General features: G+C 42.4%; 1 protein-coding gene and 1 long non-coding RNA gene across 4 annotated transcripts; one reads left to right on the top strand and one right to left on the bottom strand.

Moving 5' to 3' along the window:
* Nucleotides 1-278: 278 nt before the first annotated feature.
* On the bottom strand, nt 279-8411 carry LOC137779038 (uncharacterized). 3 transcript variants are annotated; one of them, XR_011077033.1, is made up of 5 exons: nt 8157-8411; nt 7890-8084; nt 2375-2419; nt 2116-2208; nt 279-673 (listed from the first exon to the last, which is right to left on the bottom strand). It is a non-coding gene; the product is annotated as an uncharacterized lncRNA (long non-coding RNA). The 3 variants fall into 3 exon arrangements; XR_011077032.1 differs by having other exon boundaries at nt 279-2221; XR_011077031.1 differs by having other exon boundaries at nt 279-2208.
* A 1599-nt stretch (nt 8412-10010) lies between these two features.
* On the top strand, nt 10011-18104 carry nr2f1a (nuclear receptor subfamily 2, group F, member 1a). Its single transcript, XM_068605295.1, has 3 exons — nt 10011-11348; nt 12848-13375; nt 16881-18104. The coding sequence occupies exons 1-3, from the start codon at nt 10922-10924 to the stop codon at nt 17153-17155; spliced, it is 1230 nt and encodes a 409-aa protein (XP_068461396.1). The 5' UTR covers nt 10011-10921; the 3' UTR covers nt 17156-18104.
* Nucleotides 18105-21511: the final 3407 nt, after the last annotated feature.

The following is a 21511-nucleotide window of genomic DNA, read 5'->3' as shown; positions in this document are numbered from 1 at the left end:
ACCATACTACTATTCAAAGCAGAACACTGTATACGAGCACCCAGATTCCCCACAGTGATACGCCTGTGTACAGCCAATTAGGGCTCAGATCTATCCGTGTGATTGAGTCATGTGATCAGCTGCCCTGTGAGGAAACAGTCCTGTCCAGGCCAAGATCCATGTGAAGCAGCTGTGCCCTCCAATGAATCACATAACAGCCGATATCAAATGATAGCACAATTCAACTGGGAGTGAAGAAAAAATAACACATACGCACACATATCGAAATTGATGTGTTTTTATTGAGATTGTTTCTGTGTTGCATTGCTTTTTACTAATATTACATCATTATAAAAGCAAGTTCAAGAGCATGATCCACTCAGTGTTACTGTACCATCCGGCTGAGTTCCTCTCCAGGCTCCTTTGTGGCACCATGGTTGCTCTGCTGACGCTCATTGATAGTGACTGTGTGTGTTTTTACAGCAGTGACTTGTAGCTAAAGCTCTGATGGAGGGTGGTGATGCTTAGGAAGTTGGGGTCATTCCATGAAAAAAATGTTAATGCAGAAACACAACAGGCAGAACCATTATTTACCATGTCATTGTAATAGAGGGTGCCACTTACCTTAACCAGCCTCACGAAGAGGAATACCAATAACACCCTTTTCCCTCCTAAAGACACAGGTGGTAGCATTCTGTGGAACAGCATGTTAGAAAATCTGAGAAATAGTGGGTGGAGGAAAAAAAGAATGGCGGGAGAGGGGGGGGGGGTTTGAGTGTGCTGTGAGGAGAGCAAAGGGGGGGGGGGGGGGTGAAATTGGGCAGGGTGGTGCAGCAGAGAGGAAGAGGCAGCAATAGTGGTCAGAGAGCAGAGGGTGGGAGGGAGGGAGAGAGAGGTGGAGGGGGAAGAAGTGAAAGGATGGAAAAATGTGGGGATATTGCAGCAGAGCGGATGGTGTGAGGGAGGCAGAGTGAGAAATGTTGCCGGAAATGCTAGAGCCAGCAACGTGTGTAAAAAAACACACTGCAACATTTCTCATCCTTGACATCACTGACAAGCTTTCCAAACACACACACACACACAAACAAACACACACACACACACACACACACACACACACACACACACACACATTGTGCTTTCAACATGCAGACTTTTAATATCCAAGTCTTTAACACAGCTTCTGTTATGATCATACTCTTTTGATTTTCTCTCCATCTGCAAACAAGGCAGATGTTGGGGGTATTAAATGTAACTGGTTTTGTTATTTCTAATTTAAAGGATGTGCTTTGAGATGTCTACAGAAAATTCAACAAAACATGTTTATGTGTAATGAGAACTTTCTAAGCTGTGGAGGAGACACACTAAGAGGAGTAAAGGGATGAGGAATGACGGATATGAGGAGAGGGGAGGAGGAGGACAGAAGATTGTTGTGGAATGTTTGCAGTTCGAGACAGAACCCAAGCATCTCATTTGTCAGGGCTTGACCCGAACGGTAGGGTCAAAGGTCAAAGGGAACATCTGAGGGGAAACTGACTCTGCTATCACACACGCACGCACACAGACACACACACCCACACACACACACACACACGCACGCACACACACAGCCAAGTAAACACACACACATCTGTGAGAGTGTCTGTGAGAGTTTCTCTCCTTTGCTCTCCTTCAGCGTGCTAACACATAATTCAAGCTGTCCAGTACATCTGTATATATCATCATTAATATCCATCCTAGCATTATTTGTTTTATTAATACTGTGTGTTATGCTGACCTCTAGCTATGAATAAATCAGCTGCCATTTTCCCAAAAAGCATACCATGGTCTTTTTCCAAAACAAATTGTAGAGAAAGAATTTGAGTTTGTGCTTGGATACATTTTTTGGTAGTAGCTTTGGATAGTAATTGATAAACACACACTCCAGTAATGTACTTAGTGAGGGGAAAACTAATCTGAACTGAGCAATATGAATCAGTGAGAGCAGCCTCATGTAGTCTATTCTAAAGTTAATGTTATATTTACCACATATGACACAATACGCCCGTCAGTGCAGGGCTGTCATGACCAGTGATCCTAACGCTCATACTAAGCAGTGGTATTACCGTCACCGTCCTACAATCAAACAGCACTCACCATAAATTACATCTCATCCCGGTGTCAGTCCTCGCACCAAACCGACACGTCCCGCTGTGTTTCTGAACTCCTGCCTGCCCTGCCGCTCTCTGCCTGCGAGGAGACACTACACAAAGTCAGTTACAAAAGGGCAAGGTTAGCTCCACCAAATCAGTCAAACTCTACGTTTCAAGTTTCACATGTAAGTGAAGATAAACCAGCCAGACATCCAGTTTAGTTTTATTTATATTTCTTCAAATAAAGATTAGCATACACTTACGTATTGTATCTAATGCTGTTCTCTGGTCAGTCTCCTCCCCATCGCCTGTGAGGAGACACATTCTTCATTTAGGTGGTTTAAAATGCACCCGAGCTTTCTTTTTTCTGCTCTAAAAAGAGACAGGTAGCACAGCGGCTGATAGTCATGGCTTTTGAGCTGGATCTTAAATCTTACACCTTTGTCATTCTTTGGCCAGAGACATCAAACAGGTGCTATGAATAATTTATCTTAAGAGTTTCACATTAATAAGGTCACAATCTGCCAGGTCTGGACTCTAAACATAGGCCACCTTCACTTCACTGTCTTTTTACACACATGTGCCCACACATGCAAACACCAGACACACACCTTTCAAATAAAAAATCCACAAAATGTCAAGTGGGATTTGCCGATGTTTGTGGGTGTGAGAGACACGGGCACAATTTTGGTTTCAATATTGTTTTTTTAAAATGTTTTCAAATCGAAACGTGTGACATATTAAAACAGTTTGAGCTCAGCTATGCTTTATTTCAGCATTATAATACATAATATTTCACAGTTCTTAGATGGGTTAAAATCAAAGTAAACCTTATTTCAGGTTCATGCCCTATACAGTGTACTTTATTAAATGCAATATTTTCAAGGTTGCCAAATGTAAATGAATAAAACGTGTTTCACTCAAATGGCCTCTGAGAGTTTGTGGGGAAATGACTTTCTGTTTTCGCTGTACTGATGTAAACGAGACTGCACCAGTGTGCTCAGTCATTCTCAGCTCCAGTATGCTGATGGTTCAGCTACACTACGTTTCTAATTAAGCTCCTGCTGTGTGTTGGTTTTTGGGGGAGGAAATTAAGAAAAAATAATGCAGTGGTGATGTGATGCCGCTCATTACAGTACTTACAAACCACAGGTTTAACAACCAAACAAGATCACCCAAAAGGAGCAACAACTCTGACCCAGTGTCAGTAATCCTTCAGGCATCAGAAGCAACAGAGTAAACAAAGTGTGTCACCAAAAGAGAACTCATTTGTTCCTCATCTTGGCTTGGATTCATCTTGTGTTTTATGGGGATTTACTCATCATAAATATCCACAAGTAAACTATTGTAACTGGATTGATCTTCTTCTACAACACTACCACAATGACAGAACTCTTTCTGAACGGCGATCTCTTTTTTTTGTCTCCCCCTTTGAAAGCACACAGGGAATTGCTCTCCTCTTGACTCCCCCCCTTCTCTCTCTCTCTCTCTCTCTCTCTCTCTCTCTCTCTCTCTCTCTCTCTCTCTCTCTCCTCTCTCTCTCTCTCTCTCTCTCTCTCTCTCTCTCTCTCTCTCTCTCTCCCCCCCTCCTTGTTCGCTCCCCTAACAATCGCAATAATTCTTTAAAAAAATGTTTCGCACTCTTCTGTGTCGCATCTGTGTCGAAGGGTAATCTCGCTCTTTTGTCACTAAGCTATATTTCTACTGTGTGTTGTCGGATAATGTGAGAATGGGATGAAAGGTAATCTGCGTGCAGAATTCTTAAAGCTCCCTTATCCTTGTTGAATTTCTCAAGAATTCCACCTTTGCCCTCCGGTTTCCCTGAAATAAATTACTTTAAGGGTGTGATGCCTTCACGTACCCCCTTTTGGGTCCCGGTTTTTCTTTAGCCGACTTTAAACGCATGCAAACAAGTAGTATATCTTCTTATTTTAATTCACTTTTCTCCTTTGGGTTGCGTTGCCCCCTGGATACCTTGCGTGCACTTTGGGAATGAGAAAAATAACGATTTTTCAAACTTGCACAAAATAGAAGAACCCACAGTGTTATAAGTGGGTTGTGTTCATCATTTATGATGACAATGTTGCATTAAGCTGACACAGTGATAAAAACAGGTTGTTTCAAACTGAACCACCGGTCACTGATAAGGCATTTTCTCCTGTCAGTTAATTGTCTGTTCTGCTTGGTTTGCTGTGTGTGTTTCGGTTTAGCTGCTGATTGATATGTGCAGGGCTTCCCTTCACAGTGGATCCGTGAGTAGCTACACGCGCTGCTGAAAATCTGTTTCCCTTCATCTAGCTTCTGGTACTTAACGTTTGGTTTTTTGGTGTACTACAAAATTACAGTGTTTGCACTGTGGAACCACGAGGGTTTGGGTGCTAATGGATTTATAATCTCCGTCTCTGGGACCATCCAAAGTAATTAGCACATGGGCTCTAAAGAAATGATGGTTAGTGAGCAATAAAGCCATTGCCCATAGCATAAACTGACAGTCCCTCTAACTTAACTCCAACCTCAAGCCTTTAATTGGGAAAGTCATTGCAGTTATTGTCCTCAATTATAGTCCGGGATGCAAAAATCCTGGAAAGAGACATTCATTCATCACGTCTAAAACTGAAAGATCTCAAATCTCTGGAGAGGCGAGGCCATATTAAAAATAATGAGGGAATAGACAATGATATCTCCATACAAACTAGGAGGATTCACACTGTGGGGTAATGCGATTTTACAGTTAAACTAGAGTCCATAGAGGGCAAAAATATAACTTATATAAATAAGTTATAACAATATCAAAACGTACTGATATTATGAAATAATAGAGAAATCAACTAATTGTAATACGAATTAAGTTGTATCTAGCGTTTATAAATATACATTAACAAACTGTTTGTTTTTGACCGAACTTCCCCAAAACACTTCAGTTTCCAGTAATAATTAATAACCATGAAACTCAACTAAATGCGTCGGTAGCCTGTATTAGATCAACGATATTTCCACTATTTCTCACGAATGGCCTTCCCATTAAGAGCGATTAGATTATCTCTATTGAAAGTTACTGATCCATAGAGAAAGAAAAAAGCCAGCGGATAAAAGGCGATTTCAAGTGACCTTCTCGTCCTATTCACACCAATCTGAGCCCCCGGAATAATTTGGGGATCAGATTTGAAAAACACACACACACGTGCGCTCACACACACACACACACACACACACACACGCACGCACACACACACACACACACACGCACTCACATGCACACGCGTGCACCCCCCTCCCCCCGCCCCCCAAACACACACACACACCACACAGAGGCACACACGCCCACACCCCTCTCCCCCCTTTAACGCACAACCACTCGAAGCAACAAGACCTCAACCAGAGTGAGTTGGATTTTTTTTAGGACTTTTTAAAATATGACAGTGTTAGTGTCCCCCCCACCCACACACACCCACATCCCCACCCCGACACGCACACACGCACATGCACGCACGCACACACACACACACACTCACGGTGCCAATCCATACCCGTTTAACATCTTGTAAAAAGTTACACTAACTTCACCAGCAACTTGGTTGTCATTTTTAAAACCATATCAAGTCATTGTTGTTGATTCAAACAAGTCAAAGGGCTTAATGTCATTTTTATATTAGACGATTTTAGCGTTATTAAAAAATCTCCCTGAGCATGAATCAGTATGACAATACAGGGTTGCTGTTTTTATGTACCGAGAAAATAATTCTGACGTCCATTTGGAAAAAACAAAAACTGAAAACATATCGGGCTTAAACGCACATGTATTGATGTATTATCAATGTGACATCTCTACTGTACGCCTGAGTACATCTTGTTTTGCTTCAATGTAAAACACATTGCCCTGATGTGAGTGCGCTCATATGGTCGGGGAATGTTTAAAACAATATCACATATTATACAAATTAACATTCTCCACTAAAGTGCACTGCAATTGTCAGCGGCACCTAAGTGTTTACTCAATAGTTACTTAATTATTCATGAAGATAATTTAAGTGACAAACTTCCTATTGCACAGAAGCACAGTCCAACAAGTGTAACATAATTTTTGGAAGTTTGAAGCTGAATCTCATTCCCACACATTATGTGTATTTTCAAACAAACAGGACCCAACATAGAGATGTGTAACGATGCTCAAGGTGTCCATCACTTTAATCGTTTTGGTTGTTTAATCGTTTTAATATTGCAGGAAGACGTGGAAGTCGCAGGGATCAGCATCAGCTGGATGTGGCCCTCGAGCCCGGCGTCAGAAACGCAACACTGGTGTGCCACACACAGGAGGAAAAAACTCATTCACGTCTAAACCCATAGAATGTATCTTTAGTAATAGGATGTGTATGTAAGCCTGATGTGCTAACACGAAATCAATAATAAACAGACCCCCGACCATTCCTAAATCCCTACATTCGTTTACCGTTTTAAATGCTCTAAAACGTGCCCTTATAGTCACGTTTAGTTTTATTGGGGGGAGCTGGCACTTATGACCTCAGTGTTTCCCCACCTGAGTGTGGTGCTTGTTGGTTTCAGCAGAATTGAAGCTTGACAACGTCATACTCTATTTGTGAAAAAAAGAGCATCAGTTATTGATCACACAGATTTGGCAAAACTGTTGTGTGCTAGTCAGGTTAAATATGTAACCAATAAGTTCCTTTCACAAAACTATCATATCATACGGAGGGGAGGGGGTTAAACAGTTTCATCATCATCTGTTGATTATATTCTGTGGATTATTCATTTTTGGATTAAAATAGAAAAAATCTGTTGGAATTTTAATATTCCAAGATCACTAATTATCTGTTGCAAAGCAAAGCACTGGATTACAGTAAGACGGCTAATGCGCGAATGCATCCATTACCTGAAAGATATGTAATAATAATGTGATTATGTAATTCTTTACACGTTTTCAATAATTTAACTGACAGATTATGCATAGTCTGCTGTCCAAATAAGAAAAGATAGAATACTTGGAGTATTGGAAATGAAAAATAAATGATACTTGGCTCACGTGAAGTGATTAATTAGCATGGACGGTGCACCCTTGAGAGGATTAAGTTAAATGTTATTATGTAAGGTTATTTTACAAAGCTGATTGACGTGCAGTTTGCCCGAAGTTAACAATGCCTGCATTGCAATACATTATTTATTTTGTATCAGTTTTCATAACAAGCCCTTAACATCAATAATGCTGCTTTAATAAACCCCATGTCACCGTACGCCTCCTCGCTGAAGTCTTTTCTCAAACACAGCGTGTTCTTGCCGGTGCATACTCTTTTTTCGCGTCAATCTATAATACTTAGTACTGTGCGAAAGTGGCACTTCTAAAACAACGTAAGAGATGGGCAACGGATGGTCACCTTGATCACCCTTTTAATCTGGTGACACTATCGCTGAGAGCAACAGCCTGCTATCGATCTTTTCATTATGTGTTCAAACAACAAATAGTCTTGCAGGTGAGGTGCAAAAAAACCGCATGTCCAGCGGTGCAACAACCAGGCTGAAGTAACTACTATCTGATGTGCAAATCAGCGAGGACAGCGGGAAAAAATGGGGGGACAAGACTCATAATCTGGGGATGTGAAGAAAAGATGCGACTGTCCACTATTAAAAAGTTGTATCTCTGACACTGCCCGGTACGGCTCCACGGTTTAAAGTTAACGGTTATGTGCCATGACAGATCATTTCGCCTTGCGTTCCGAGCCCTGCGTGTGTACCAGAGGAGAAGTGAGAAATGCATTTTGTACTTGCCTTATCGGTGGCTGCTTTTGTCCAGAAAGCTGCTCCTCTGTTACCGGCGTCGTTGCTGCTTCTTCTTTTAATGTCCTGCTGTCCACTTTCTCCCTTTTCTCTCGCCGTTCCCCATGTATTAGAGCTCCTACCCTGCTCCCATTCGCTGTGCCTCTCACTCTGCTCTGCTCTTCTCCCGCGGAGTCCCTTTCCAATCTGTGGAGTTAAATCTTAATGACACACTTACAGAAAAAAAATCTTTGTCCGATTTAATGTTATTGGTTTCACCTTTTCACAGAGCTGTAGATATGGCCGTGGAGTTTCAGTGGAGTGTCCGAGGAAGGGACGCGAGAGAGAGAGCTCTCTTGTTGAATACTTAAAAAACAACCCATCCCTCCGATGCGTTTCTAAAGGGGGCTCTTGCATATTTACGCTCCGGTATATCTGCTAATATCTTGGCTTGGTTGAGGCTTTGTAGACAAACACTACACTACAATACTTGGACTAAATAATACGTTGATGTATTATGAATGATTAGTATTTCCCAACATGGTGTATTGCCATGTTTTTTGGAGATGATTAACGCACATCCAGTTGACTTTATGTTTCAGCTAAATCCTATGCAATCAAATGGCTTGTACAATATTTTGTACAGTAGTTTGTACAATATTTTTTACAATAGCTTGTACATTTTTTTGTTTAAAAAAAATCGATATTCATGTTTGTTCTTTGAAAGTTTTTGTCCATCATACAAACCGTAACATCAAAAATAGTTTTTTTTTGAAAATGTAAAAAAGACGCGAGAAAACGGTACGCATGATTGGAGCTAATTTTATTCCTAAAATCAACTTTTATGTTTTAAAAATTCATGCTCGATGATTTGTGCATGCATTAATATGAGGTTGTAATTGTACAACGTACGCTAGATGGCAGCGCGATCCAGACATTTTTGAGTTGGAGAGGTAGTAAGCCTGCAGAAACCCTGGTACTAAAAGCCGAAATCCCCATGCAAATTCCAAGCAACTTCACATGATTTTGAATTACTGTCATTATTAAGACATAATATGACACGAGCTCAGTGATTGTAGAGACTATAGGACCTCGGTAATTATTGGATATTGCTTATTACACCGTCTAATTTTAGAGATTTTCGGCCGCTGGCACGACGTCCCGTTTGTATAACACACTGTCTTTTCTGCATTATTCTCCCCATTGGTATATTTATAACCTTTATAAGCTAGTTTGAACTAAATTGTAAGTTTTAATCAGCGAGACTGTGCCGATTATAGACGGGGATGTACCGCAATGCGCATGCCAAAGAAGACACAACGTGTGGACATGTACATTTGCTTCAACACAATAATGACATCCGTTCGTTTTATAATAAAGATACGAGTCTAAGACAAACCATTTCGAAACTTTGGGGATTTCTGAGCCAGAGTCCCCTTTTCGCCACCGCGCCCAGTTTTTGGACTATTTGTCGTGCGTAAAAGCTTTGTCCCCCTTTGCCTTTACCCCGCTTTTTCTGCTATTCTATTCAGGATTTCTTCCTCTTTTTGGTGACAATAGACGGCCCATACTAATCAGGTTTCAAAGTAAATAGCAGCGCGGGGCGAGCTCAATGTAAATTGTGCCTGTCAGAGCCCCTAGCCCCTCCAGCCGTAGATTGCAACGCTGCAAAAGATATCCAACCCCAGACATCAGTCAGTTCAGTATTGAGTCTGAACGTCTTGCATTTACCAAAACAGGAGACTGAATCATCCGCCGGGCGAGATGCTCCTACTTGTTTCCAATGTCAATCGACCCGTCACAGTAAATGTTAATAAATGGAGTGTTATTTTCTAAAGGAAATCTCCCTGCTTACTATGTTTTATTTTATTTTTATTTTATTGGCGCCTAAATGTGCTTCAAACGAAGCGGCTTGTGATCGCGGAAACAAGCGAATGTACATAATCTGCAGTTGTTTGTTTTCCACTGTGTTTTAAGAAGAAATAACATCGCAAGATCTTGAACACGGTACCCGATGACTTATCGAGGTTGACATTTTTTGCAGTGAATGAACGGAGGGGGACTCTAACCAATGGAGAGGAAGAGAGGGCTTGGCTATAACCTTAGCCTCCCATTTTCTCTCTCTCCCTATCTCCCCCCTCTCCTCCTCTCCTCCTCCTCTATGCGGGGCTCTGGCCAGTCAGTCGCCTTTGATTATCAGTCTCCAGCAGCCCCTCTCTTGGCTCCTTGACATGAGCACCATATAAGGCGCAGCGATCTCCATAGAAACGTGTCAGTTTCAATAGTAGTGTCAAAGTTCACTATATACAGACATTCGCGCAGATCCCCCGTTTCGGAAACATTGCTCTGCTGGTCCTCTCGTTTAAGCGCATTCATTTTTGGGTCTCTCCTTCTTCTTGCATATTCTATTAGTTGTTGCTGTTGGTCTTCTTTTTTATCTTTTCTCTTCGTATCTCCATTCCTCCTGCTGGAGAGAGGTGAAACTATACATGGGCACTTCATTCGGCGACGCGGTTTTCTTTCGCTGCTGGGCGAGATGATGAGGCTTATTTAAGAATATAGATGTAAAAATCCGGCACTTCAGTTTTTCCTCCACTCCTAAACGACGAAGACGGGAGTGTAAAGGAGCAAGGGGAAGAAAAGAGAAAGGAATTTATCTCCGCAGCACTTTGGATCGCGTCTTTCCAGCAAAAGGTTTTTTACTCGCTCCTGCCTTCCCTTTGTGGCTATTTTATAACAAACTGCAATTTGTTACGACTGGACTCCGCTTTTCCTCCAAGATCAGGGATTCCTGAATGGCTGACTGCAATTTACCTTGGAACTGGCCTCCCGATACTTGCATATCCTGATCGGCTGTCTGTTCAATCCTCCTGTATTTTGAATGTATTGATCGCGTTCTCCTCTCCTTCTTACCCCATATGAGATTGTGAGCTCCGATTTGACTTTGCACTGCCCCGTCTTTTGAGATCTCCTTTTTTTTCTCCTTCTACGCTTCGTAAACACCGGCGATCATTTCGCTTTATAGCACTTTCAGGGGCCGAGATATGGCAATGGTAGTTAGCGTCTGGAGAGATCCGCAGGAAGACGTGGCCGGAGGACCTCCGAGCGGCCCCAACCCAGCAGCGCAGCCGACGAGGGAGCAGCAGCAGACGGCGTCAGCGGCGCCGCACACTCCGCAGACTCCCACCCAGCCGGGACCCCCGTCCACACCGGGGACTGCCGGGGAGAAGGGGAGTCAGAATTCTGGACCGCAGCATATTGAATGTGTGGTTTGCGGAGACAAATCGAGCGGCAAACACTATGGCCAGTTCACCTGCGAGGGATGCAAAAGTTTCTTCAAGAGGAGTGTACGGAGGAACTTAACATACTCATGTCGTGCCAATAGGAACTGTCCCATTGACCAGCACCACCGAAACCAGTGCCAATACTGCCGGCTGAAGAAATGTTTAAAAGTGGGAATGCGGCGGGAAGGTGAATATATTTTTAAAGCCACTCATGGTTACGCATCCAGTAACAGACGAACAGGGCTGCCATGTTGCATTAAGGTCAAATGCATATGGCTGAGCATACTGCAGTCTCCATCCATGTTTTTCAGGGATGTTTGCATGAATGGTTAGTCTTTCTGCCTGTAAGAGAGGCAAAGGCCAGTGCAGCCACAGCAGTTCTGCTCGTGAATACATGTCGCCTGAACAAAGCGGCTCGTCTAGCTGATCCTCTTATTTTGTTTTTCGTGCAGTGTAAATTGTACTATTTATCAAGAAAAGGCATTCAGTCCAGCAGGCTCTTTTTACGTATATATTTTAAGCAGAAGAGGGGCTCTGTGTGTGTGTGTGTGTGTGTGTGTGTGTGTGTGTGTGTGTGTGTGTGTGTGTGTGTGTGTGTGTGTGTGTGTGTGTGTGTGTATCTGTGTGTGTGCCTGTCTGTCTGTCTGTCTGTCTCTCTCGCTCTGTGTGTGTGTGTGTGTGTTTGTGTGTGTGTGTGTGTGTGTGTGTGTGTGTGTGTGTGTGTGTGTGTGTGTGTGCGTGCGTGCGTGTGTGTACAGTGGGAAAGAAGAATAGTCCCTTCTATAAGTAAATGTAGGTTATTAATTTATAATTGTACAGACGGGTTTGTAATCTGTGTGTGAATGCAAAATGAACACACTACAAACCCACGTCTCGCTCTAGCTCCTTATGCTGACTAGACAGCTCAGACACACTGAATAATGCCGCTTAAGTTGTTCATGGCTCATTGTTTTGCCCGGTGTATTACAGGCCGTATAACTTTACTTGCTATGTCAAGTGTTTTATTACAATTCATGCAAACATCCCTTTCTGGAAATCTGCTCTTTGTGAAACAAAGTGCAAGCCAATATAATGTGCCCTGAGTAACATTAATATTTTATTTTTTAATATTAAACAATAGCTGAATTCCTTTTATTCCCAGCTGACCTTTTGATGTGGGTAAAATGTGTAAATGTGATTGAATTAAACAGTAATTATCAATCATATTTGTAATATGTTTGGCCACAATGAATACTTGTTAATATAAACAAAACCATACGTAAATAAAATGGTAAAGTAATATAATTAGGCAGCTTCATACAATATACAATTACGCCTTGATATACCCACGATGATGAATTTGTTAAACAGAAAATGTGTGTTTGATGTATAAATGTGATTGTATTTTCAAATTTGCTTACAATCCATGATGCGTGCAACCCTAAATACAAATGCAGTGTGCAGGATGAGGGACACAGCACATCTGTTTTGATGAGATGTTTATGCTGTCGACACAATAATTTACTTTAGTCAAAATGTTCACTCGTCAAAATGTTTTGAAAAGCGTGCTAAATTTAGATTTCAAGGCATGCCGTTTTACTGAAGAGAACCCCACTAGCTGGATCTTGCTTACGGCTTTACTACTCATGAACAATGTTTATCAGTCCTGGATGCACATTTCCTCTTTTTTCTCTTTCTTTTTGTTAGCGGTTCAGCGAGGACGAATGCCGCCAACTCAGCCCAACCCAGGCCAGTACGCGCTGACGAATGGGGACCCTCTGAACGGCCACTGCTATCTGTCCGGATACATCTCGTTGTTGCTGCGGGCCGAGCCTTACCCGACGTCCCGGTACGGGAGCCAGTGCATGCAGCCCAACAATATCATGGGCATCGAGAACATCTGCGAGCTGGCGGCTCGTTTGCTCTTCAGCGCCGTGGAGTGGGCGAGAAACATCCCTTTCTTTCCAGACCTTCAGATCACCGACCAGGTGTCCCTTCTCAGGCTGACGTGGAGCGAGTTGTTTGTGCTTAACGCGGCCCAGTGCTCCATGCCTCTGCATGTGGCCCCTCTGCTCGCCGCTGCGGGCCTCCACGCCTCCCCGATGTCCGCGGACCGTGTTGTGGCTTTCATGGATCACATCCGGATCTTCCAGGAACAAGTGGAGAAGCTAAAGACCCTGCACGTAGACTCGGCAGAGTACAGCTGCCTCAAGGCCATCGTGCTTTTCACATCAGGTGGGTGTCCGACTTGTCACATAGGAACACGTCTGTAATCAAATGAGGCCTGGTTGAAGTCATGTTACTGGGGGCACTGGGAGCGAGGCTCGCGGGACCAAACGCCGTGGCGTCCAGAAGTAGTATAGGCTGGTCACAAATCTGAGTTAACTACATGTTTGCGTTACCGATGGGATATATGTTTTGTAAACAGCTTGCTCCATGTCTACTTACATGCATTCCCGTGTCAATTGTGGCCGCAGCACAAGACGTGTAAACATTGAGGGAGCGCACTCAGTTAAATGCGCCTTAAATCGGATGTAATTGACCATCATACATGTAAATATTTTATAATTGTTGAGTTTAAACTTTCGTGTTCACGTCTGAGCCGAGAGCGAGACTGTAGGTTCGCGTCCATAAATTTTAGAACAGGTGTCAAATAATCGAGCGTAAAGATGAAATAGTCTATCACAGAATGATATATGACAGCTGATGCATTTATGCGTGTTGGTGCATGCTTTTATCCTTGTTTTGCGTGCACAAACACATGTCTTGGGGGCAGGAAATAATCCTTAGCAGACTGAGATCAAATAAGCTGATGGAAGTTGACTCATATGTCAGTGCATCGCTGCTGCAGGACTCGGAGCAGCACTGCTGTATAGATGGTTTATAGATTTATGTTCGCTGACCTATTAGTTTTCGAAGTTATTATGGAAGTTTATTTTGTAACACACGTGTTGAAAAGACACAAGCAGAAATTTCCAAAAGTAACCCACATTGTTGATAGCTTAATTGATGGCTGACTGAGGCAAGGTCTTAAAGGTCCTCGTTTACTCTCTGTGCGTAATTTAGATGCTATTTTGGAGTTAGTTGTGTACGCGTGGTGCCATTAGGCCCGTTATACAGAGGGAGGCTTGTTGTGATTAGAAGGAATAAGACAGTCAGGCCCAAACTACTTCAAGACTAAACTCAAACTTTTGACTTCATTGTCTCACATTTGGCATATTAAAAAAAATCAGTCTCGTGTTTGTACATGTCTTATAATTGGACACATTCGTCATGAAATATTCCGTTTTACTGTAGTTTTCAGATTTGGAATTATATTGAAATTATTACTACTTTCAATATCCCTAAAAAAGCGAATTGTATATTGAGTGGTTACACTCGTTCTCGAGCACTTTAAAAAAATATATTGTTTTTTATTTACCAAACGTCACATTGATGTACTACATACGTGCATTCCATTTACCAATTATTATTATTATTATTATTAATAAATTATTTATACATAATCCAACGTCATATATTAAAAGTCATGCAGGGTGTATAAAGTAATAGTAAGCCAGTTTGTGGCCAGGAGCTAAATTATATAAACTTCTTTTTGAGAATGTGGCATTATCACAGTTTCCTTTCAGTTAGAGAACATTCTATTTTTCTATATTTTTAGTTTCTGGAGCCACAATAAGTACTTTTCAGTTTTGGGGTTTGGCAACTCTTTGACACATTGCAAGGCATGCTGTTAGGTAAATATATGTTTTAACTCAAATAAAAACCTACTTTCCCTCATTTGCCGTACTTAAGTAATGTGACATCCTGTTTGATTCACTTTACCGTGTGCACATATTTGGCCATATTACATGTTGGCACATATTTCCCTGCGTTTCAGTAATTCACCCCAGATTATCAAGAGAAACTTTATAACAACCTCCACATTTTCTAGCAGATAATTTTGTTCGCTTGATGGCAACAACTGGTGTTAGCTATAACAAGTCACGTGGCACCTTGCCAAGACCAGCGTGGATTGTTTGCCTTTAATAACGCCAGACGTCAGTATTTCAGCATACATAATGGTGGTCAGGCTATACCATTCAGGTCTGGATCATTGTCTTACAATAAGTTCTCATCCACGCTGCAGTGTGCCTTTGCTCAACCACCATAGAAATAGTCGTATGCGAATCTGGAAGCTATCCGCTCCCATGTCTCAGTAACTGGGGTTGTGGGGTGCAGGGTTGCAGGCAGGCCTAATGGAGAACTATGGGGTGTCTTTGACCAGCTTTCCCCTGACGCGCACATGCAAATGCAGCTTCGAACTCCCTACATCGCAGCAATGCAAAATTCAAGCATTATTGTTGGCTATTTTACCTGACATTTCTAAATGTAATTTATTTCAACCATAGTGATTGCTGTAGATTTTAAAAAGGGACACTCAGCTTTAATCCAAAGGGATTTGCATATTTGGGGCTCTGACCGGCCGGAATAAGGTCACAGTAAATCACCCCACGATCTCCGCGTTGCCCCCGGGTTCATAAGGTTATTGTGTCTGGCCATAGTGAGTTATAGCACTGAGGAATCACGAATAGGCTTAAAAGCCTCTGTCTGGTGTTTAATGTATTAGTGCTTGAAAACTAAAGCTGTCTTCCTTGTGTAGTCCCTACAAAAGCACGGCTCAATACAGAACCTTTTGAGGACAGCCGAGACTCCATGGGACCATATATTCCAGCGGTTACGCTGCTCGCGTTTACAGCACTTTATAGAACACGCATGCTTGGGTTGTGTTAAAAAAACGTATTTTTATAACAGTACATATACGACACTAACAAGCCTTATGTGCTTTGTCTATAGCGTGGCTGCACAAACCACCAGCGTGCACACAAACACACGTCTCGACTGCGTGTTGCACATTTTCTGACATTTTCTGTCGCTTCTGCGTGACTATTGACTTCACCTCCTCTAATAAATGTGATTGCTTCCAGCGGCCTGTCCTATAGGCTCCATTGAAAAACAGGGCAAAAGTGGTCTATGGAGAGAAGAGCGTCTAAATGACTTAACAGCTTACTGCAGAGTAATTAGGTCACATTACATCCGGTGTAATTTCAGATTCATCAGTGCCGTTTATGTTTCCTTACTTGAATCCCCAGAGTTCAGACATCAAGAGCATCGGCCTTTAGGCCTTTACCCTACCTTTCGCCTTTGCTCCATTGCCCCGTCAATTCTTCCTCTACACGTTAACAGTACTGTTTTCATGACATTTAACTCTATATTCTTGTAGATTGTTGTTAGAGCAGGCTGAGATACCCTCCACTGCCTTGTGCATCCCCTGCTCCAGCAGCAAGCCCCTTGTTTATTCTGCATGACAGTCCCACTCGCTCAGTGTGATGTAGCATGTTTGGGCAGTGTTTGTTCATTCCACTTTGTCAATAATACGTAAAGGCCGATGTTAAATGATAACAGGGGTATGGCAAGGCGTGCTACAGCTTTTATTTAAAATGATGAACGCGTTTAATGTATATTTACCACTCGTTATTATAAAACCTGGTGTCCTGAGAGTCGGATATTTTTGGAATAATATATAATATAATACCATACGAATATATATTTTAGCCAACATTGTTTCACTTGCTCCATGACATGTTGAAGTTTAACAGCAAAATAAAATCCGACTGAGAGACTTTTCCTTAACACATCGTACCTTGGGGTTTCAGAGACTTGTCGAGTCTGACCACAGTGTTTTCTATGTGCTTCTCAGACGCTTGCGGCCTGTCGGACGCTGCTCATATCGAGAGCCTGCAGGAGAAATCTCAGTGCGCCCTGGAGGAGTACGTGAGGAGCCAGTACCCGAACCAGCCTAGCCGCTTTGGGAAGCTCCTGCTGCGGCTGCCCTCTCTGCGCACCGTCTCATCGTCGGTAATCGAGCAGCTGTTCTTCGTCCGCTTGGTAGGTAAAACTCCTATTGAAACCCTCATCAGGGATATGCTATTATCCGGGAGCAGCTTCAACTGGCCTTACATGTCCATCCAATGATCCTAAAAAGAAAGTGGGAAAAAGAGAGGGAAAAAAGGACCAAAATGCAGCACCCCTCACCCATCCTCCTCCAAGAAGACTATATATAGGACCTTTTCTGAGAAAGTTGGAAGACATTACTTTTTTCTGTCTTCTGGGACTGAGATGGAATACATTATGTACAGAAAAATATTGGAACTGGACTTTACACCTGTGTAAATCCACACTCATCGTCAAGAACAATACTCTTCATTTTGTAAAATACTAGTCTTTATTTTCCTTTTTTGTAAAAAATACAAATAAAATGAAAAACATCATATGCGCAGTAAGAAAAAAAAGAATCAAGACTTAGCGGGAAAATAATGTTTCCAAGCAATTATAAGAAATGTCCTGTGTCTATGTACCTCTCTGTTTTGTATTTTTTCTGGTTCTAAACCAGGGTTTCTGTGATTCTATACTAATAATTTTTTGATATAACCTTTTGCTTCTTATAATGAGTGCGATATATGTTGTCAAAGCTATGTTCTCCAAGAATTAAAATTGAAGTGAGAATTTAAAAACAGAAAAATAAAGAAATTTAGACAAATAAGGAACAGTCTAATCGCTATGACAATATCCCCACTGATGGTTGAACTTTTTTCCCAATTGATACGATGGACCTGCAACAGCAGCAAACTGACCTCCAGGACATTTTTACTGGGAGGACGTCTGGGGCGCCCTTCCCCGGACCATGAGTGCGTGTGGAGTCGATCATCAGTCAAAGGAGAGACATGAAAATCAAAAAGCACTTTTAATATATCATTTCAAATACATTTTGTTTGTTTCGTCTTGAATATTTTCATTGTTTCTTGAATTTTATTGGTTGTTGCCTTCAATTTGCTTACTCCATGATGCAGCTTTTTGCAGAAGGGTCGGTTGATGAAGTTGTGTGATGGTGACTGTACTATTAAAAAAGAAATAGGCAACAATGTCTCATTCTCAAGCATTTTCCTGGAAGCAAATATGAAGATTCTCCTTCTTATTCTATATCATCAGAGGGAATCTGTTGGCTCTGTGCGCTCCTGAATGCAGGTGCAGTCGACAGTGACCGAGTCACTGTTCTGCATTGCCTTGAAACACGATTCTGAATACACTGTTTGCCTCTCTCTGTTACACCTAATGAACCCAAAACGCGGTGAACAAAGTGTGGTAATGAAACAATGGGCGCATATCTGACATTTTACCAGACTCACAGAGATAACTGACAGTGCTAACACAAAGGAGGGACGGCTATACACGAGGAACAAGTGAGCTCTCAGCCAGCCTGTGAAAGTATAAATGTTTAATATTTTTCCCAGTAAGGAAAGCCTGCGCACACAGCCACCTCTATCCTACCTCGTGGGGCTTAATCAAGGTGATTCTTCACAAAACAAACAATATCCCCCTCTCTTAAAAACTCTGCCTTGATAGTGCAAGCCTCAATATTGATGTGGGCGTCATTTGGCAAAAGGGTTAGGCCCCGCTGCAAAGCTGCTGTGATATGCGTGATCAATCTGGAAAATGTATTTTACAGCATGTAAGCCAGTCGATAGGAACACCGAGGTTGATGCATTGTGTGGGAATAGAGAGGAGGAAGGAGAGGGAGGGAGGGAGGGAGGGAAAGAGAGAGAGAGAGAGAGAGAGAGAGAGAGAGAGAGAGAGAGAGAGAGAGAGAGAGAGAGAGAGAGAGAGAGTGGAGCTAGTGCAGAGACAAATGAGAGGGGAAACGTGTGAGATGGAAGGCAAGCGCACACGTGTGTGTGTGTGTGTGTGTGTGTGTGTGTGTGTGTGTGTGTGTATGCATGGTTGTGCGTGTGTGTGTGTGTGTGTGAGAGAGAGAGAGAGAGAGAGAGAGAGAGAGAGAGAGAGAGAGAGAGAGAGAGAGAGAGAGAGAGAGAGAGAGAGAGAGAGAGAGAGAAAGAGATGTGGCCTTGGTTTGCCTGATACATACAGAATGTAATGAGTACGTCGATAAGTCCTCAACGTGTTAGATGGGTTACATGGAGTTTCTGTCCTTGCACTAGTGTTTTGTCTTCATTTTCCCCAAAAATGCTACCGGAAGCCCAGTCGTGGACCTGGATCTACTCCTCACTCTCATTACAGCGTTACACTCACACATTGAGGGGTAACATGTGATAAATTGGATGGCGTTAAGAAGAAAATGGAGTTTCAGTGTGACAATTATTACATTTGCCTGTTTGTCCCCTTTTTCATCATCAGACGTGTTGCTTGTGTGCCATATTGCTCACATCTTCATCTGCTGACTGGCAGCGATGAGGGACAGGAGGACGGGAGCTGAACTGCATGTAGCACGTTGCAATGTCGCAATTTGATATCGCCATATTTGTTATCTGCCTTATAGAATTGGGGGAAGGGTATATTCGTGCCTGTGGCTTATTTTTGTATATTGCCTGTCTCGTTCAAAGGCTACAATATTAAGGTATTAATTAGTTCACACTCGTGCTGGAATGGCAGCATATAGGTTGTGCTTTAGGATGTCCTCACATGCTCTCTCACGGGGATACAGTTCTCATTCTCATGATTAATTTAATGTCCTTTCAGGCATATTGTACCTATTAGCTCCCAATCGACCTGTCTGTACCCGGTCAGTTGTCAGGCGCCTTGTTGTTGCCAAAGCTACTATACAAACATGCATGCGATATTTCGTCAGGTGTATCGCTTTAGGTCAGGTGAAAGGTGTAGAATAATAAGTTAATGGAGCCTTTTCTTTCTGTTTGATACTGGAGGCAGAATATTTTATATTTAAACAAAACGGAACAATATACACATAACCTCTAAAACGCAGCATTAAAAAGAGAATTACTGAAGCACTGGAATTGTTTAGCGTGTTTGTCTTTAACTGGCGTGATTTGGGAATATTCCAGAGGATCGTTTCCTGGACAGCGAGGAAAGCTGAATGTGCGAATAAATGTTTGTTGTTCAAAGAGAAGGAATACAGCCACAAAGGCCATCGCAACAGTCCAGGTCGTTTTTGTTTTATGTGGCTCTGAACTTAATTGTTTGCTTGGTTATTAAACGCAGCTTTCAGATGGTTGTCTCCATATAATGTATTCTAAATCCCTCTAGAGTATCTATCTTTTATCCTCTTTCGAAGAGCATTCGGTTCTACAGTTGCTACACCACAGGCTATATAAAGCAATAGTTGAAAAATAGACGAAATGGTGGCATGCGTTGCTAATGAACGTTTATGTAAAGGCAGTACGAGCAAAGCACACAGGGCTTCTTTGACAGAAGCTCACATTAGTTTAGTCTGCAACACCTCTAATATTAAAACTATATATTGACATTTGCATGTATCATCAAATGTCTTCTCCTCTGCTGTGATTACAGCTTATTAGTACTTACTTTATTATTTTTAAAATGAAGAGAAAAAGTTCAGAGTGCATTAAGTAAAAGCACTGTCAGCTTGGACGAGCTGCGGTGGGTAAGGGAGATGGATATGTGGCACACTATGGGCCCCATTTGTGTCTCTGTAATTTCGGAAGCTCCGGTTACCAAAGTGTTACTACGAAATGAGTTAAATAACCATTTACCTTTGTCTAGTTTCATTCATCAAACCACAAGTGGAGGACTCCTAACACGGGGGGCTATTTGTTTGCTTTCCACAAGCAGCTGGGTGCGATTTCACGTTTGAGATATCCGTCTGAAAGCGAAACATTTATTATCCTAAGTTGTCAGCGAACCTATTTCTCCAAAACCCTCAATGCAAGCCAATGGTTTTATGCAGCTGTGGAAACGTTGTATTGGCGTCACACGTCACTTCATTTCACTTATAGTAGCCTAGTTTTCCTGGTCACATTTGACAAATACCACTGTTTGAGACAATAACAATTTCCAAATAGCGGCTCCGTGTATGAATGGGGGGCCCTCTGAAGTATGACACGGCTTATTTCTCATATTGTCTTGTGCGTAAAAATTATGACAACACAGGACGACAAGTGCTCCACCGTGTCTACCACGCACCTCACTCAAACGATCTGGCAAAATGGCTGGAAACGGCCCAGTGAGGACAAATGTCCAAATTTAAATGGGTTTCCGTGAGATGTTCGCGCTACATCCCAGCTAACAGCCCGGTTTTATTGTTGTATTGACTGTACACAGTCGACGGAGAGAGACATCTTTCATGATTGCAACGTGCTGTTCTGAGATCTGTCCGGGGACCTCATAGGCAACCTTTAAGCCATGGATCAAATCCAGCACTACGGGGTATAAAATATCCCAAGTTGTGAATGTAACATAAGGAGACGCCTCCCGGGGACGCCTCTATGCGCCTGCGTGTGTGTGTGTGTGTGTGTGTGTGTGTGTGTGTGTGTGTGTGTGTGTGTGTGTGTGTGTGTG

Source organism: Clinocottus analis, unplaced genomic scaffold (assembly GCF_023055335.1).
Source record: "Clinocottus analis isolate CAN_PGR_092001 unplaced genomic scaffold, fCliAna1.0.p SCAF_7, whole genome shotgun sequence".
Lineage (NCBI taxonomy): Eukaryota > Metazoa > Chordata > Actinopteri > Perciformes > Cottidae > Clinocottus > Clinocottus analis.
The sequence above is the reverse complement of the archived record's forward strand: the minus strand, read 5'-3'. Positions and strand labels throughout refer to the sequence as shown.

Bases quoted from the DNA above. Each gene is read 5' to 3' on its own strand.
- nr2f1a (XM_068605295.1), top strand. From the start codon at position 10,922: ATGGCAATGGTAGTTAGCGTCTGGAGAGATCCGCAGGAAGACGTGGCC. The intron at 11,349-12,847 runs GTGAATATATTT...TCTTTTTGTTAG, and splicing joins AGTGGGAATGCGGCGGGAAG to CGGTTCAGCGAGGACGAATG. The intron at 13,376-16,880 runs GTGGGTGTCCGA...TGTGCTTCTCAG, and splicing joins CATCGTGCTTTTCACATCAG to ACGCTTGCGGCCTGTCGGAC.